At 26.7% G+C, this 18,683-nt stretch overlaps 3 protein-coding genes across 10 annotated transcripts in view; all 3 read right to left on the bottom strand.

Moving 5' to 3' along the window:
* Positions 1 to 3,487, bottom strand: part of LOC119678005 (lysophospholipid acyltransferase 1) — a 35,514-nt gene extending 32,027 nt beyond the window's left edge. Inside the window, exons 1-2 of one of the 2 annotated variants that reach the window (XM_038089614.1) lie at positions 2,987 to 3,487; positions 2,766 to 2,891 (exon numbers count right to left, since the gene is read on the bottom strand). In XM_038089614.1, the coding sequence (XP_037945542.1) occupies positions 2,766 to 2,861 (96 nt within the window). In that variant the 5' untranslated portion in view covers positions 2,862 to 2,891; positions 2,987 to 3,487. Of the gene's footprint in view, positions 1 to 2,765 lie in introns of both variants that reach the window. The other variant, XM_038089613.1, reaches the window with a different exon arrangement.
* Positions 3,488 to 7,386: 3,899 nt separating this feature from the next.
* Positions 7,387 to 15,273, bottom strand: LOC119679212 (protein phtf). Its single transcript, XM_038091425.1, has 13 exons — positions 15,233 to 15,273; positions 12,067 to 12,135; positions 11,863 to 12,002; positions 11,494 to 11,795; positions 11,235 to 11,428; positions 9,716 to 10,547; positions 9,396 to 9,660; positions 9,182 to 9,316; positions 8,498 to 8,676; positions 8,217 to 8,437; positions 8,028 to 8,157; positions 7,706 to 7,963; positions 7,387 to 7,637 (listed from the first exon to the last, which is right to left on the bottom strand). The coding sequence occupies exons 2-13, from the start codon at positions 12,090 to 12,092 to the stop codon at positions 7,410 to 7,412; spliced, it is 2,910 nt and encodes a 969-aa protein (XP_037947353.1). The 5' UTR covers positions 12,093 to 12,135; positions 15,233 to 15,273; the 3' UTR covers positions 7,387 to 7,409.
* A 1,957-nt stretch (positions 15,274 to 17,230) lies between these two features.
* LOC119686146 (putative leucine-rich repeat-containing protein DDB_G0290503) overlaps positions 17,231 to 18,683 on the bottom strand; it is a 46,235-nt gene continuing 44,782 nt past the window's right edge. For 4 of the 7 annotated variants that reach the window (XM_038100630.1, XM_038100631.1, XM_038100632.1 and 1 more), the window contains 4 exons: positions 18,414 to 18,570; positions 18,190 to 18,356; positions 17,948 to 18,130; positions 17,691 to 17,878 (listed from right to left, as the gene is read on the bottom strand). In XM_038100630.1, coding sequence (XP_037956558.1) covers positions 17,691 to 17,878; positions 17,948 to 18,130; positions 18,190 to 18,356; positions 18,414 to 18,570 — 695 coding nt within the window. Of the gene's footprint in view, positions 17,879 to 17,947; positions 18,131 to 18,189; positions 18,357 to 18,413; positions 18,571 to 18,683 lie in introns of all 7 variants that reach the window. The other 3 variants (XM_038100628.1, XM_038100633.1, XM_038100629.1) reach the window with 1 other exon arrangement.

The following is an 18,683-nucleotide window of genomic DNA, read 5'->3' as shown; positions in this document are numbered from 1 at the left end:
AATAAACTATGACTAAATAAATAAATTAAATTAATTAATTAAAATAATATATACTTTTGATAGCAAATAAATAGGTTTTAATTTCTATTTTAAATTAGGTTATTTATTTCTAATAAAACTTGAACTTAAGAGGAACTAGTTAACCTCTTTAGTGAATGAATTTAAAATACAAAAAACGTTCTAAATAACTTTGTACATGCATATATATAACATATATGTAGTACGTCCTACATATAAATACATATGTACATAGAATCAACAAATGCGTCGACTTCAAGCAATTACCACCGGTGATAACATATCGGTCATGATAGACCTCTGAAATAAAGTAAAAAAAAAAAAATAAAATTGCAAAAGTAAACAAGCTTTTTATTTAAGTTTACGCATTCTGAATAATATCAACAGAAATAATTGCGTAGAACAATAAACTTGTATAAAAACAAGATAGCGAAAGGGCATTGTTTTTAAGGAAAAATTTTTATTAAATTTTATTTCGTTTTACTCGTATAATATACAATAAATATCAGCTCTGACATTAACAATGGATTTTAAAAAAATGGAAAAAATGTATGGATTTTTAATGGATTATATTGAGAATTTATGGTATTCAAATATAGATATATATATTAAAGTTTGAATGCTTTTGGTGGATTTATAGTTTTCAAACACTTCTTGTAACTCAACTGATTCCAGTGACTATGATTATAAATTTTATATAGTCTACTGTTCCCAGTTCTGCCAATATCTTAAAGTAGAAATCACCTTACGATTTACCTCTTTAACTGGTCAAATACAATATTATCATATAAATCTTCTATTACCAAGTAGTAAAATAAAAGTTTAAGCTCTTATCTCAACAGCATAAACAGAAGTCTCTACTGAGGACACCTAATTTAATATTAAATACACCTAACACGCATAATAGATTGATACTACTCTTTGTTATTATTTGAAAAGGGGTAGTGCACTGCGACCTAAAAGATCTATTGTGCCACTTAGTCTGATTAGAGTATTTCTCCAAGTCCAATTTCTTTAATGAAAGACAGTATACAGTCTTGAATCATTATGATCCATTAAATACCCTTCCAGGTGTTTCTTTCGCTTGTGCATCAGTGCAGGGCACTCCCCAAGCACATGGTATGCAGTTCCGCTCTCTTCTCTACAAATCACTCTTTGTTAAATTTAGGAAATTGTTTATAACCAACAAATACATTCACTAAGATCTGAATATAATGACAATTATCAACGGTTTTAGAAAGAAGTGTTCCAAAGAAAAGGAACACATCTAAAGTAAAGGGAATATACTGGCTTCTCGCAAAAATTTCATAAGCCTGATATAACCTGATATATAAAGTTGGATTTTATAAAGTCATTTTAAAATCAATAAGGTATATGCTCAATTAAATATGGCATGGAACCAGCACACTGCAAACAAATCTTGGTATGTTTCTTATAAAGAACTACACATAAGCTTAAGGTTTTTTGAGTTTTAGTGTTATTCTTCTGTTATATATATCTGATAAATCGTAAAATTTGAGGAAAGTTCACATTAAAATAAACGAAAACAAAAAAATTGCAGTAATATTGATAAACTAGTTTAAACATTTTTAAAACAATTGTTGGAAAAAAATCTTATTATACTCGTTTTATATTGCGCTTCAATTTAAAAATAAATTCTTGGAAGTTAACCCAATTTATGAAAATTCATTTGTGAATTCAAAATTATAATGCCATCTTAAGACCATCTTAAGCTTCATTATAGTTTTGAAATTATTTTAAACCCTCCAAGATGTATGTGGCAACAAAATAGGTTTATGGGAAGTAAAAGGTCTTTAGGTAGCGCCATAATAAACTGAACTAAATTAATGTGGTATATTGAAATTTATGAATTAAATTTTTATTAAATTATTCGCGGAAATTGTGCAGTTTAGCAGTCGATAAATTGTTTCATTTTCATGGAAAATTGATATATAGAAGTTTGTTTATTTTTTTTAATATTTGACTAAAGCATTGTGGCTTTTAATTCTTTGAATATAAACTTAAGTTTTTATTATGAATTAAGCATTTCAATTTCAAATAATTTTTTTTATAATATGTATATTAAGTTAAATATCTAATTACATTAAATATATATTTACATTAAATGAAATGGAATATATATTATATTTTTATGCCATACTTTGATTTTAGTATGTGAATATTCTGATGTAAATATTATTTAAATACTTCTATTAAAAATTTTTAATACTAAAATCTTGGAACTAACTATAGGCATATAAGTCACTAATATATTTTATCTCATAAATCTCATAAATTAATTGATTATCCAATGACAAAGCCGACCAAATGAGTTTTAAGGCTGATGGTGCACTAGTTTTGAAAAAAGTGTATCCCAATAGCAATTTTATAGATATATTTTTGTACATTTGTGAGAAGTACAAATTGGTTTTGTACAAATTTTTTAGAATTTCAGTATTTTTAAGAATAAATGTTAATACTTCACAATTATTAAATGCAATTTTTAGTTCACTACCAAACCGAACCAAGCCACAGGTAATATAAATCTCTGTTGGCATTTGCAGCGTTTGGTAAGTACATCCTGCCGAACACTACAAATACAACAGCATAAACACTTGAACCGAACCTAACCTAACCTGTAAAATATGCCCTTTAAAGGACACACATTTCAGCAAGCTTCTTTTAATATAAATATTTATATAGTATTCCATTCTTGATAATTTATTTTTTAAATAAGAATAACTCACCAAATCAACTGACAGCCCACATAGATCAGCCAGCCAAGTGAAGTAGCGACTTCCATCGTAATTATCATTATCAATAAATTTCGGTGGTTCCAACATTTTGTTCCTGTATATTTCACTGATGCGCTTCTAAAAGTTCATTTATTAAATATTGTCGCTATATTAAAATTGTTGCATTTTATAAATCTATAAGGAATTTTGCTTAACGGCACGTCGTCCACTACCTTCAATCTTCATATAAGTTAAGGACGGAGAACAACAATCGACGTAAATACACAGATTAAAAATTCTTTATATGGAAGAATAAGATGTACACCGCACGTATTCCGCACTTCAATTTCTCAATTTATTTAATCAGAAAGACTTATTTAAATAAACTTATGAGTTATCTCACTTTAACATTTTTATTAACACATTTTTTTTGGTTTGTTTTTAATGAACCAAATTTTTTTATATTATCTTCTTTGTTTTTCCGTCGTTCTTATGCTTCCACTTCTTATTATGCTCCACGATTACACTAAATATACTTGACTGACTTCACCAATCGAAGCAAACAAACAGAATGAGCAGAAGAATATAAATAAATGAAATTTTGTCTCATTTGAAAATAAACTGAGGGTTGCCAAACATTACGTTTTTTTAGAGAACTGTCAAAATTTGTGCGGTAATTTGGAATTTAGCTATAATTACTCATTATTTTATAAGTTCAATTTATGTACTGAATATAATTATTTCACAAATATATTGTAAACTATAAATTTAGATTCAATATTATACGAAAGTAATGTTAACATATAAACATTGACTATTTAAAAACTGATATATTGAAATTTTATGTTTTTTATGAATTTTAATTGTAAAGAAACCATTGAAAAAAATAGAAATTAAATTTTAAAAAACAGTATTTATTCATTAATATTAATATTTTTTTATATTTCCATATGCATCTTTAAGGCAGTATATGATTTTATATCATTTTATAATAAAAGTGTTAAGAATTTAATATTTTTTTAGAAAAAACGTAACTTAAGACTAATTTTGAAATATTATAATATATATTTGAAATCATTACGGATAAATATTTACAATAATGTTGAAAGGAATTAATAATATATAAAATGAAGATACTATTTTAAAACGAATAATATTGGTATTCCATGTATTAATTATTATCTTTTTTTTTGTGTATTCCATATTTTTATTAATATTTAATTTTTTAATATCTATATGATTTTACCACTAAGGCTTTTGAATAAAGAAAAATCAATGTACTACTATAGAACTACAGGATACTGCTTTAAAACTAATCATTTTGTTAAGATATATATTGATTATTATTTTTTTTTTTTTGTTCCATCTTTATTCATATATAATTTGTTAATATATGTTAAATAAAGAAATATAATAAAAATAATATAATATAATAAAAATGGTATCATATATATTATTTGGCGAGTGTATGTATGACAAATATAAAACGAAATAGCTATATTGAATATTTTTAATATATTATTTTTTTAATGTAAGAGCAGAATAATATATATTTCGTAATAATATTTTGGCATTCCAATATCGAACTTTTCGAGTAATAAAAATAAAGATGTACAAAATATTAATACATTCGATTACTAGATTTTGGTAAGACGCCTAGGTGCTATATGCTGATATCAGCAATTATTTTAAAAAGAGAACAAAACTAATAATAAAAAACCCTAGTAATGGAAAGGGCAAACATTTTAACGATCGTGCGATGCTGAGCGTTATTTTATTGCTCAGTTGTATTTACTTAGTTGCGGCGTATAGTATTCCTCAATTAATGATAATAATGGTAACAATAATAATAATAATGCGAAAAAAGGAGGATATCAGACACACCTGTGATTAAAACAAGTATTGCACTTCGAAACCATGACCTAAAAAAAGCAAGAATTTAAAGATTTCATGTTCTGCAACTTAAATACGAAACCTTTTTCAATAATCTAGTGAAAGAGAGATTTACGATTATTAGAAGGCTAAACGTTTATATTAAAAATTTATATAAGCCAAAATTGTAATACTTATGAAGGTAAAAGGGAAGTTTCAAGCAACAAAACCAAATCGAAAGCTAATATCTGAAATATTTTTAATTTTCCGTATCAAATAAAAGGCTAATAATATTCATAACTACTTAATTACAAATTTAAAGTTAATGTTCATGTAACTATTTAGTTGCAAATGTGAACCATTTACCATTTCTATACGATATTGAGTTTTAATAAGATCATGGCAACGTACATATATATAATTAGTATTAAACTTAAGACAATTTTTATTGTTTATCTTAAAGTAAAATTTATTTAATTCACGTTTATTCACTTCTAATTCTTCAATTTTTAATACATGAATATGTATAATTTTTAGTTAATTCTCTATAATATTAATAGATAATAATTTTTATTAGCAATAGGAATCCATATACATTATTGGAAAACTTTATCGAGTTCTCACTGTAAATTTCAGCACGTGTAGTTATTTGTTTTGTTTTTGTGTAAATGCAATGAGAATATTTAATATGGAGAGAAATAGCGAAACCAATAAAAAAATGTATGAGTTAAGGTGACCATTATTTTTATTTTAAAAGCGTGGAGTCCATTTTATGCTGTAACGTACAAAAATTACTTATATAGAATAATAGCTCTATATAATATATAAATAATTATTATAAATTTACAAGCTAAATTATAATCAAAAATTATAAATTACAATCAAAAATAAAATAATTAATAATTATTAAGTCTCTTAAAATTAAGATAAAGTATATAAAGAAATGTTTTATTTTAATAAATTACTGTACATATAGAACCTTATTTTTGATTATTCTATACTACTTTTTTGTACAGTACATTTTGGGATAAAAAATTGTAAACTAATAAAAATAAGAATTCTCACAATAATTTACTGAAATAATTAAGCCATACATTGATAGTGTTTAGTAGCTCATATGCACTACTAAATTGCATTTGTTTCAATTACAGAGTAGAAATTCAGGTTTGAAGTGCTAGCTAATGGTACTAAAAATAAGCAAGACATATTAAAGATAAATACAAGAATAATTTCATAGAAACATTACTAAAAACAAACAAAAGTGCTGCCTAACAGCATCACAATCGTATAAAGAACAAGAAGCAAATATTTTATATTTTTGAACGAGATGCAAATATCTTAAACAAGGGAAAGGAAATTTAATTAAATAATTAATCGAGATGGAGTGTGAGTGTTTGAATATAAACCATAATAAAAAATTAGATCTTAAATTAAATTCGAAATTTAAATTGTACAAACTTTTAAAAATGAAAAAAGGTGAAAGTTGGTGTATATTTAGTTTATTTAAAAATATTTATTTTAATTATAGATAACACTGGTACTTATTAAAGTTTATAGCATTGCGCAAACAATTACGGTTGTTATTATAATTTTTTCAAAACGGTGCATATTTATTTTATTTTTTACAAATTTTGTCAAAAAAGTATTGGGAATCGATCATTTAAAAATCTCGCTTAAAAGGGTTGTCTATCAACGTCGTCATGTGAACCTAAAATTGCTGGAATAAAGGATATGGTGTCTGACGATTCTTGTTTAAGTATAAAGAAGGCGGTTACTGAAATTTATGTATTTCACGAATCAATTCGATCCATTTGAAATGATTGTTTGGGTATGAAACATGTTGTCGATCATCTAGTACTGAAAGAACATTTTTTTTGCAAAGACTCGATGATTTTTTCTTAGAAGGTGAGACAGTAACTAAGGACATTTGAGCATTCTCCTTCAGAAAATCCCAAATTTATGGAAGGAAAAGTTGTGGATTTTCCACTACGCTAATGCACCATCTCGTTAGGTTATCATTGTGAAGAAATTTCTGGCCAAAAACACAATAAATCTTTTTAACTACCCAACGTATTCCCCCAAGATGGTTTGGTTGACTTTTTTCTTTTTCCAAAACTTGAAATAGCACTTCAATTTACTGTTTTCGGTTGATAGATGATATAAAAGAAAATTCGCGGCGAGTACTGAAGTAAATCCAAAAAAAAGCATTTGATGTTTTGATTGGTTTATTCTTTGTCGTAAGTGCATTATTTTAAAAGGAAACTACTTTGAAAGGGATATAATAAATTTTTATAAGTAGTATATATTTTGTATTTCATTGACTGATTCCCGGTACTCTCTTGACATAGTAGTATATAAAAATAGTAGTAAATCTTATAACAAATAAGCTTTTATCGTATGCAAAAGATGCAGATTAAATTTTCAATAAATTTGCTTTACAAAAGTAGTTAATAATTTTTGTGCACAATTTATTGTATTATATATATATTTCTACAAAACACTTGTTCTACAAATAAATACAAATATAAAAAAATTTAATTAATATAAATTTTTTTTCTAACGTTAAACTTTATACCTATATATATATATAATAATTAATTTTCTTACTCACTAATGAAGTCATCACATTAACACAATTTTCTGATTGTTTTTATTTTTGTTTTATAGTTAAACTTTTATTTGCTAAAGAGAACGATCTGTGTATAATAATAATATATAAAACGAATTTGTTCTCTTGAAATATTAATGTATAATAAAAATATATATTTTGTACTTAAAATATATTTATTTGATTTTGATTTTGTGTAATTTCAATTTAAAGCCTAACATTTCACTTAACACACCCGAAAGTGCAGACAATATGACTACTTTTATTGTGGTGAATAAATAGGGATTTGCGCTTAAACCTGAAATTTTGAATGGTGTTTCAAGTTCTTTTAAGAGATCAGCAGCCAGCTTTAAGACGCTATTAGAGACCATGAGTTCATCTTTCTTTTTAGGTTTTTGTTCGATCTGGAATAAATAAAAATAGAGTATATTTCTGTTACAAAAGTTTTATTTAGGAATAAGAATTTGCTTACCTGTAGATATAAATTAATTTGCTCTGTGATTAAAACAGAAACACTGCGATATTTATCATGAATTTTATTTCCAAGTGTCATGAATCTTAATAAAAATACACCAATAGTAACTGACCAAAGTAGTGCTTCCAAATTTAAATGCGAATGTAGGTGCACGGAATCCTTCAACCACTCAACGCTTAGGAAAGATAATAGTAACAGCGTAACCAAAAAGGCTGCTGATACGATAATGTCAATTGAACGTTGTGGTCCACGTTTCTACAAAATTGAGTTTAAAGTGTACTTAGTATTTAAAGATAAGAAGATTCTAGATTCTATATACCTTCAGATATGAGCGCACACTCAGCCAAGTTTTAATATTGCGTACTTTATTTAAACGAAAATGTGGTATGTTCGATTTCCGAGCACGCCGGGAAGATGTTATATGTGAAAACAGTTTTGCATACAGAAACCTGAGATAAATTGTTATTTAAAGAAAATTTTAAAATACTATACACACTTTACAACAAACCTTTGTTTAAAAGTTCTCTCTGCAACGGAAAAGATTATAAACAGAACCATAGACAAAATTAAACGCTGTATGAACGCTATAACCAGTATAGTTCGTTCCCAATTTGTTTGCCCAAATGCGAAGAGCAGAATGGTATAAATTGAAGACGAGGACTTTTCCCATAACAGTATAGGAATATCTAAATAATTGATTTCAGTTGTTTCCTCCGAGTTTATACCGATCTATAAGTTAAAAATAGATATGAATTTTATTTAATTTCTGTTCTATAAAATATAACTCACCTCACACAAACGGCAAAATATTGGTATTAAAGATAAAATAAATGAAAAAAATATGCCGATATATATGTAATCATTCGTTTCAGGCATAGATTCTACACGTGCTATAATGCAGGACGAAATTTCAAGTACAGACATTTGAGCTTTCTTAATCTCTCGCTGATCCCAAACAGTACAACTAACTATAAAAATTTAAACACAGATATATTATAAAATAAATAAAATAAAATAGATTTAATAATAGCCGTAATTTTTTCTTTCAGAGTTGAAAAAAAAACATTACGTCTGGTTGAAGCAAATTGGCATCACTTTTAAAACAAACAATTAATTGATTTAAATAAAAGAAAACAAAATGAATATTACAAGACCAATGATAAGCATTTTTAACTTCTATACTTAAATTAATTAGTTTATTTATATATTTATAATTTATTTATATTATAATGCTCATATGATTTTAACGGATGACTGGCATTTTGCAACATATTTCCAGTAAAAATTCACAATACACTGATTTTTGAATTTGGTTGCACTAAAACTTAAGACGTAAAAATTTTTGCGAGTAAAACCTAACTCTGAAGATTTTAAGAGTATTGTTGTTGCTTCACATGTTTTCTTCCGTAAGTTACGAGTATTTTTTTGCTACTCTGAAAGAAAAAATTACGGCTAATATTATTTTGTATTTACTTCTATCGGTGGTGCTATGTGGATTTAATATAGTTGTTGGTGTAAAATCGGCATCGTAGCCATTATCATCAGAAATTTGTTGGTTTTTATAATCATCTAAGTTATTTATATCTGAACTATAACTACAATCTTCACCTAAAAACAGACAAAAAATATATGTTTATAATACGAGTATATCTACATAATAGCTAAAATAGCCTAAAATAATATTTACTGTTTGTAGTAACACCCAACCATTCAGTAGCCGATGTAGTGCATTCATTGTAATTAGAGTTATTGCACAGTGAGTTGGGACTCGAAATAGTTTCACCATCATCTCCTTCTTCATCTGTATCACAACTGCTCTCATCTGTTCGTCGATTGAATTTTAAATTTGAAAATTTTATTGGTTCTTCATTAATTACTGACGATATTCTTTTTGCTAAATCTACACCAGACATTATGTGTGATTTTATGGGATAAGGCAAGGTTTTCTTTGGCTAAAAAAATAAAATAGTTTAGTTCACAAATTGACAAAAATATTTTAAATTATACTTGAGCATCTAATTGTTTTAAAAAATCTCCGGTACTAGCACGTAATCTCAGAAGATTTGGAACACACGCACTTGAAGTGGATGGTAGTGGCGAATTTGTTTCTTCACCACTCGAACTTTTACCATTTAAACTTTCGAAACCATCATCTTCGCCAATTGCTCGTCTAATATTAGAATTGTTCTCCAAAGCTTCGACATTACGTACTTCTTCCCCTGCTATTTCTCTTACTTCATGTACAGATCCATCAATAATTTCGACATTATCATCAATACGTACAGTTTTATTGGGTGAACTATTGTTTTTCCGCATACAACAACTATTAGGTAAACTACTATTAATGGGTATATTAGCTTCCCAATTGTTTGGTGAATTAGTTTCACTTGTGGTTGTGGATGATCCAGTTTGTGGTGAAGTTTGCTGCTGTTTTTCGTGTGTTTCTTTTTTAAAGTTCTCCAAAGGATTATGCCAATTTACGTTACGTTTTTTATTTGAAATACTAAGTTGAGTATCAGTCGATGAGCAGTCTGTGCTACATGATGCACTTTTGTCATCAACCATGCCTTTGAGATCAAGTCTAAGTGTTGGAAAAGCATTAACGGTGGCATTTAAATTTATATCAGCTAAATTATTAAAATTTTCTTTAGAAGTTGGAAAACCGTAATATGTTCTAGAATTAGAAATTTTATAGATCTTAGTTGCATAATTACTATCACCAGTTTTATCTATGGTAGTATTTGATAGAATTTTCGCAGATATCTCTTCACTTGAATGAGGTTTTTTGGCAATGGTTAATGGCTTACGTTGTTGTGAGGCAGCTTCAACAAAGGAATTCCTAAAAAAAAACAATAGATTTATTTAATAAAAACAAGTAGTTTAAGACAAAAATGACTGATTCAGCGTAATTATTCATAAATATATATATATATATCTCTTGATAGTATATAATCCGATTATATTTATGAATTTACAGAATTTCGTTATCAATGCTAAAAAAAATGTGATCTAGAGATTTTTTTATCTTGCGAATTAAGTTTTTTAATGTTAGTTGAATAAACTTTAATAAAATATGAATAATAAAACTTTAAAGAAAGATTTAATTGTTTATGACAATTATTTATAACAGTCAAGTGTTTTGAGAAAGAATTCAAAGAGTTTCAAAACGAATAAATATTAGTTACATTATATGAAGAATTTTTTATTTATTAGTTCAGAACACTGAAATAAAGTAGTTTCATGGGGTTAATGTCACAGTTCCATGTTGTTGCTGTGGTGACCCACTGCGACCTAAAAGCAGATAACATACAATACATGGGTTTGGATTGGATGGGTGATGGTTGCAGGTAAGGGTGAGGGGAAATAAGGAAGGAGTGGTCACTGTTCCATCTTTCAAAAAAACATTTCATTCCATATAAACTAGGAACTCTTGTGACTACAACAACTTTATGAGCTAAATACAGTAGGTGTGATTGTTGTAAAAGGATAACTGTGAGAACCTATTTGAGTTTATGGATTAACTTACTTCACTAATTTCTTTCGTCGTCTTAGTCTTGTATCCCGTGACAATTTACCATTCACATTAGAATTTGAAAATCGTCTACGTTTATTTTTATTATTATTAGTAGCCGTGGTGGTTGCAACAATCTGTGAGTGTACCAAACTAAGAAGAAAACTTAATGTCATTGGTATCAGCAGTTCGGCCAACGAAACAATATGCTTAAAAAAGAAGAAATATTTTGTTATAATAGAAAACTTTAAGGAAATTAAATATATATCTTTACCTCTTCCGACTGCTTTTCAGGTACTTCTCCATTTTGAGAAACGGTCAAATTTTTTGCTGATAGGCTGTATACTATTCCAGTTACAGAAACTCCTTCTTGATTTGTACGATTTATATTCAAGGCATATACAGCCCATGTTATCATTTGTGTTATATATAGTACTAGTAATACACCAAAAATATTTGGAGATGTCTGTTTCACCCACCATTGCGCATATAAAGGTAAAAAGAAATAACGTAAGAACGCCAGACGTATCACAGTTAGAAAACTTTCTTTTGGTTTGGCTTTAGGAAATGTTGAACCTGTTATAATAGAAACAGTATCGCTTTAATAAAATACGTATATAGTTAAAGAATTACATTATTAAACCTCTCACTAAGTCCACATCAATTAATTCTGTTTTCAATTTAGCAGTTTTTAAAGTCACACTACTGAAGCCATCGAGGATTCTTTGTTCAACCGTGTTTTCCCATTGTTGTTTATCATAAGTGCCAATCTTTTTCTGATACCTAAAATAAAAGTAAATATAACAATTTAATAAAGAATTCTTTATTTATTAAATTACAAACTTACCATGCAACAATTTCATCCAATTTCATAGTAAATTTATTACATGCGAATTTAAGGGTGCGCCAATTTAGACTGTGAAATTGTAAAAAAATTATATTAATTTTTATAGAAAAAGTAAAACAGCGTTTAATTTTATATTACTGTAATTGCAAAATAGTTGCTATGTGAATAATATATTATAATTAATTGAATGCATGAAATTTATTATTGTTTGTGGTCACAATTTTACGCTCAATTCAATTGATTGGTTAAATTAACGTCGTCACTCTAGTAACTTCAGGGAAGATTTCATGCCATCAATGAGAAATTTTTTTTCTATATAGCAATTGAGATTGTTTGAAGTACTACATATAAGCAGTAGGAGGAGCTAATAAAAAATAGTAACAAAAAACTATAAAAACTAAACAAACAAATTTATAGATATATGAATAGATATATTCCAACAAAATCTGTCCCATTTTATTGCTTTTGAAGTTTGAATCTTAGTTACCGAGGATTCATGAATGTCATTGTGGAAAAAACTTGTACTCGTAATACAAATTTTCATTTTCCTAACTAATTACATAAAAGTAAGGAATGATATACCTATTATATTTAGGTCTTTATTCTATTAATTGGAAATAATTTCATATAAATTGATAATTAGTTTTTAAATGATCTTAAAACAGGCAGGTAGCCTGATTTATATTTTTATTAAGAAAAAAATGTAGTCTATACAGTTAAACACGGTGGGGTGCACTGTATGGGGGGTGTATGGCGGCAAGTGGAGTAGGTAAATTGGTGTTTATTGACAATAGAATGAACAAAATGGATTAACTTAATATTATAAAAGAAAATTTACAATCTAGTGTCGAAGAATTGAAACTGGATTGGTGCTGGATTTTCCAGCAAAATAACCACCCCAAACATATCGCTAGAATTGTTAAGGAATGGCTTCTGTACCATACACCAAAACAACTGAATCATCCCCCAGAATTACCGGACCTCAATCTGATTGAACATTTACGGGAAAATCTGGAAGGAAAATTCGTAAAAGAGGTGTTACTAGCATAGACTCTCTGTGTTCGGTATTGTTGGATGAATGGCAGAAAATTTCATCGGAAATAAAAACAAAATTAACTGAATCAATGCTGAGGAGGCTAGAAGTAGATCTTCATTCAAACGGAAAGCAAACAAAATATTAAAGTGTGGATGTTTTAGCTATTTATTTATTAAACTGATTACTGTACACTTTATTTTGACGCGATAAATCTGGTGTATTTACAGTTTTTGTTGTAAAACAAATTTAATTTTTTAAAGAGAATTGAATAACGTTTTATAGAAAAGTAAAATATTTAGCGAAAACACTATTTAAACTATTGGAATAAAGCAAATAAAGCAAGCTGACTGATTAGTTGTTACGTTATTCGTAACGTAACATTTAATATTAATATTCAAGAGATCAAACGTTCAAATTAAAGAACGATCATTTAATTGGTTGAATTAAATTTTAAGTAAGCAATTTGATTAAATACAAATGATAGATTCCAAAAGTCACCGGGTATACGTCCCGAAGTCACTCATCGAATTCGACAACCAAGTGCCTTGCAGCAGTTCCAAAAGGGACTACTCAAGCACATACTAACAGACTACAACAACATTAACATGATAGGCTACTCCTGAATAGAATCATTAAGAAGGCAATCGACTCTGCGGACCAAAACAATCTGGAAGCGAACCATATATAGGGAATCTGTTAAAAAATATTTTAATTTTAATCTACTTTTTATTTAATGTTAATTTATTATTAAAATATCTAAGTCTCTAACAAGAATTAGCAAATATGGTAGTTTAGATTTTATGTTAACGGTCTATGTTCTTGGTGGAATATGACTTTATACTTATGCATATTTATTATAATACTAAAAAAATGAGCAACGGTATTATTTTATACTGTTATTTTTTTACAGATTTCCATTTAAAAAGCAATTAATCATTTTAAATAATCATTACTAAATTGAAAACAATACGATAAGAAACTTATTTGTTTATAAAAAAAAAAGCGTCATATCGGCAACGTTGACTCTCTTTAGCACTACGTAATTCAATTAATATGATATATTATTACATTAATTAATGTATTAAAATTCTGAGATAAAATTAAAATGAATACAAAATGCTGCATTTTTACTATAACAATGAAAGAGAAAATTTTTATGATCTAAAAATTTATTTATTTTTATAAAACGCATTTGATTTTTCTTAATAAATTATGTTTATCAATTATATTACAAATGGTGATATTTTAATACTCTTAAATAATTATATTACTATATATACTATGGCTATGTACGAGTTCGAGTAAATTGAGCTAAAATAAATTGAAATATCTTAGGGATTTTTTGCACTGCACTTATATAAACATTTATTTATTTATTATTTAAAAAGTTTTCAAATGTATTACACATCTTATAAAACTTTCACAATGGTAAAACCTAATTTACATAATTTTTATCTAACTTACCCTACTCGAAATTCTGGTAAATACCAACGTTCGCTGCCATACCGATATGATTTACTATTTCCCTAAATTTACCATCAATTTATTCGAACTCGCACACGACCTATATAGTATATACTATATAGTATACTATATAATTCATATAAATTTCACTTGTCGCTGATCGTAGGGTACAAAAACAAAGTATCACTATTTGTACCATAAATATTTGCAAGTAGGCATTTTTCTTTTGTTTTGAAATTCGACTTTCACCTTCATTTGCAGAAGAAAGAAGTATAAACTTAATCTAGTAAATTTACAATTTATTTTTATATAAATTTATATACGGTTTAGTCGCACGGTTTTATTGTATATATAATTTTTTTTGTTTTTGTTAAAATACCACATAAACATGTTGCAGAAGTTGACAAACAAGAAGGGAGACAAAGATCATATAATAGTTTTGCAACTTTTTTAACTTGCTGGCTAATATAAGTTCAAGGCAAACATCATTGGAGCAAAAAATTGATTTTTTTTATTTCTTTAATAAAAAAAATTATTATGATATCGAAAACGGAAGTCTATTTATTGTATTGTAAATTTCTGTATTCCATTATGCAGTTTTTTCAAATATTTATGTTTTTTATCAGTTCTCTACTTAAAGCAATTTGCTTCAACAATTCTATCTACCTTTAATTGATTTTTTACGCTGAAGCAACATAAAATTTATTTTAATTTCACTATTTGTATTAAAGAAAACGGATATTTTTCTGTTTATACTAAAAATAGATTTTTTATTTACAAATATTATTATTAGAAACAAATAATTCAACACTAAATTTATATAATGTAAAATTTTACTCTGCGCAAATTAAAGAAAAATTCTCAACAAGAACACCGACATACAGAAGCAAACTAAAATTTCTGCGCCTTTTACAATTTGGTATTGTGCACTCACATTTGCTTGTTGAGTTATTATCAGTTTTGTTTTTATTCCATTCATATTTATTTCCTATATTTTTATTTTTATTGGTGCTGAGAAGAGCAACAACACGAAAACATATGGCAACAGATAAGAGCTGTCAAAGTCAGCAGATAATTGAGAAGTGCATTATTTTGAATGGCGTTACCAGATGGTTTAGAAAGTTAAAATGAATTACAAAATAAAATATTTATAATGAAAAGTGCAAAAGTTTACATTGAAATCGTAAGCGATAATTATATTACGTTATTATTGTTATAGTCTTACGAATATATTTATTAGAATTAATTATTAAATACATCTAAAAGTTATTTTTTGTCTATGTATACAATATTATCAATTGAATGTAAGTATTAATAACTTCATATTTGCTCTGATTTGTTTATATTCTAAAATCGTGAATTGAAATTTTTGCGTGATTAAAATGATAATAAAAACAAATATGAATATATCAAATTCAAATTAGAGAATAAAAAAAAATAAAAAAATTAAATAAAAGTTGAAGGAATAATTACGAAATGAATGTAAATATTAAATTAATGTTAATTAACTGAGATCTTATATATTAAATGAAATTTATATAAATATTGTTTGATACTGTAAATGAAAAGCAATTGAAAAATAAAAAATTTGATTTAAACCGTATATCTTAACATAAATGTTTATCGTATGTAAAATAATAAAACACTAATGCCCAAGGTCATCAAACAACTACAACTGTTATACCACGCATTGTAAGACTAAGAGATTTGCATTTTTAATCTCCATTTTTTTTTTTTTTTTTAATCTCCATTATTTACATTATATATTGGAGATTCATTTTAACGTTTCTCTTATTGTGTTTTGTTTCTTATGTTTGATAAATTTTTGTAAATAAAGCATTTAATTACAAAAAAATTGTAATGTAAATTTAATAAATATTTTTATAACAATAATTAAATAAATTCTAGTTATAATTACGTACAAAACTATTATTAAACAAATTAATTAAAATTTTACTCACTTCGGCATTTTCAAATTTTCAATGTTTATTTTGAATAGATTTTGACATTTCTCTTCCAATTCTTCTAAGATCGTAAAAAATCTACGGTATTAAGCTATTTGCTGAGTTGTACAGAAAAATAATCACCATTTCTAAGGAGATTAATATATAATATTGACCGAAAGGAGATCAACTTTTGTATGGGAAATCTGACATTAAACGAGATTAGTACTTTAATCTCGATGATTGCTTTAATCTACTTTTAATCTCACAATGTAAACGCCGTATAACACTCTCGTTATCATTAGGGTTGCCATCGCCTTACACAATACATTTAAGGTTTTAATAAATTAAATTGAAAAAATTTATAAAAAGAATAAGTGATAATTAAATAATTTTGCTTTGATTGAATATCATATCTATTAATATATGTATTTGTTCTATTAACATGTTATTAAAATTATATTTGTGGTTTTAATAAAAATGTTTTCTTGATTGTACTCTGATTGTAAAAGCGATTATAAAATTGAAAAAAATTTTGAATGGTGTTTTAGTGCGTCAATCAAAGAAAATATATTATAATTTAAATATATTATAATATATTGAATATATTGATATATATTCTAGTATGGGTGTGTTGAGATCTTCGGTAACATATAATTCAGCTCTAGTCCATTCTTCGATGCTTACTTTAATTTTAAGTTTAAGGATAAAAAAAAAAGAATTTAATAAAACACTATTTATCATCCAAAATTTTAATTAAGTAAAAATTTAAATAAATTTATAATTCTACAATTTATAAGTTATAGTACGAGTATGTTGTGTTCATGCAAGTGTATAATGATCGTAAGGACCGTAATTAAAATTTCCTTGAATTACAAATATATAAGTTCTTCAGATAAGTATCAGTAGAGTTAAGAATAGTAATAGTAGTAGTATTTTTTTTGTTTCCCATTTCTATTGTCTTTATGGGTTTTTCAATATTCTGCAAATTCTTCAAAGTATGACGTCTAATTTAGACGATTTCACGCATTTCGCTCATTGGATGATTTCAATTAATATTTAATATATGTAAATCTCTTATATTTTATTGCATTTTCGTAATTAAGTATCAATTTTTTGGTAGTTTCACATATTGATTCATCTTCGTAGTTTGTATCAATAACTTTCAATCAACGTGCTTATCACGATTGTTTTGGGTGTTGTGGCGGTGGAGGTGGCGCTGGTTTGAAACATTGCAACAGAAAAGCTGTATATACTACAAATCCAACAGCCAAAGCTATTAAAGCATACATAAATATGTTTAACTCTGGCTGACGGAAACGATTTTTACGTAGCCATTCTAAAACTTCTTCCTCTGATAGGAGATCACCTATACAAATAAAAATAGAAAAAACTGTATTAAGACTATTTTTCATATACAGATTAATAAATTTTTAACCTCTGTAAATGCTAGGGAATCTTCTTCTGAAGTAAACCATAGCTGGCAGTTTAGTTACACCCCACTTCTTTGCATATCTGGAATCCGCCATTTTAACAAATGTTATATCCAAATTATCAGTTTCGCTATCAATATTTTCGAGCTTCTCGAGTGCTGCGGTGCTGTCTTGTTGATTGTGCTCATCTATTGGAAAGATATATATATTTTTTAATGTAAATAAAACTTAAATGTATAAAACTCACAAAAGAACACTGCTAAAAATTCGTTTTCTTCGAGTAATTTGTCAAGCATTTTACGGTTAACTTCTTCGATTTCATTTTTAATCTCAAAAACATCTTGTGATGTAAGCCAGGTTATAATTTTGTCATGTTGATGTAAATCGCCATCGTATAAAACAGGAACTTGTTTCCTAATAAATTGATTAAGAATTGTAATTTTTAACTTAATTTGTATTTAAATAATGTACCTGAAGTAAACCAAGGATGGTATATTTACTACTTCATATTTTTTAGCTGCTTCGGTGCTGGCAATTTTTACAAAGTCAATACCAAACATGTCTGCTTCACCGTCAATCTCTTCAAGCTCTTCTAGAATTTCCTCACATTCGGCGCAATCTTCGTCATCTGTGAAGTTCAGATTGGAAACAAAATATGATTAAAAATTTCGTTTAAACTTTATGTTCTAATGAAATAAATAGAGATATCAATAGAGATAAATGACACAATGTTTATAGAAC

The sequence above is a fragment of the Teleopsis dalmanni genome, chromosome 2 (genome assembly GCF_002237135.1).
Source record: "Teleopsis dalmanni isolate 2A chromosome 2, ASM223713v2, whole genome shotgun sequence".
Classification (NCBI taxonomy): domain Eukaryota; kingdom Metazoa; phylum Arthropoda; class Insecta; order Diptera; family Diopsidae; genus Teleopsis; species Teleopsis dalmanni.
This window is presented reverse-complemented; position numbering and strand designations above follow the sequence as displayed.

Excerpts from the sequence above, each read along its gene's own strand:
- LOC119679212 (XM_038091425.1), bottom strand. The coding sequence starts at position 12,092 with ATGAAATTGGATGAAATTGTTGCATG. Across the intron at positions 11,796-11,862 it reads TGATGTGGACTTAGTGAGAG|GTTCAACATTTCCTAAAGCC; the intron begins GTTTAATAATGT and ends CTATTATAACAG. Across the intron at positions 10,548-11,234 it reads CGACGAAAGAAATTAGTGAA|GAATTCCTTTGTTGAAGCTG; the intron begins GTAAGTTAATCC and ends GTTTTTTTTTAG.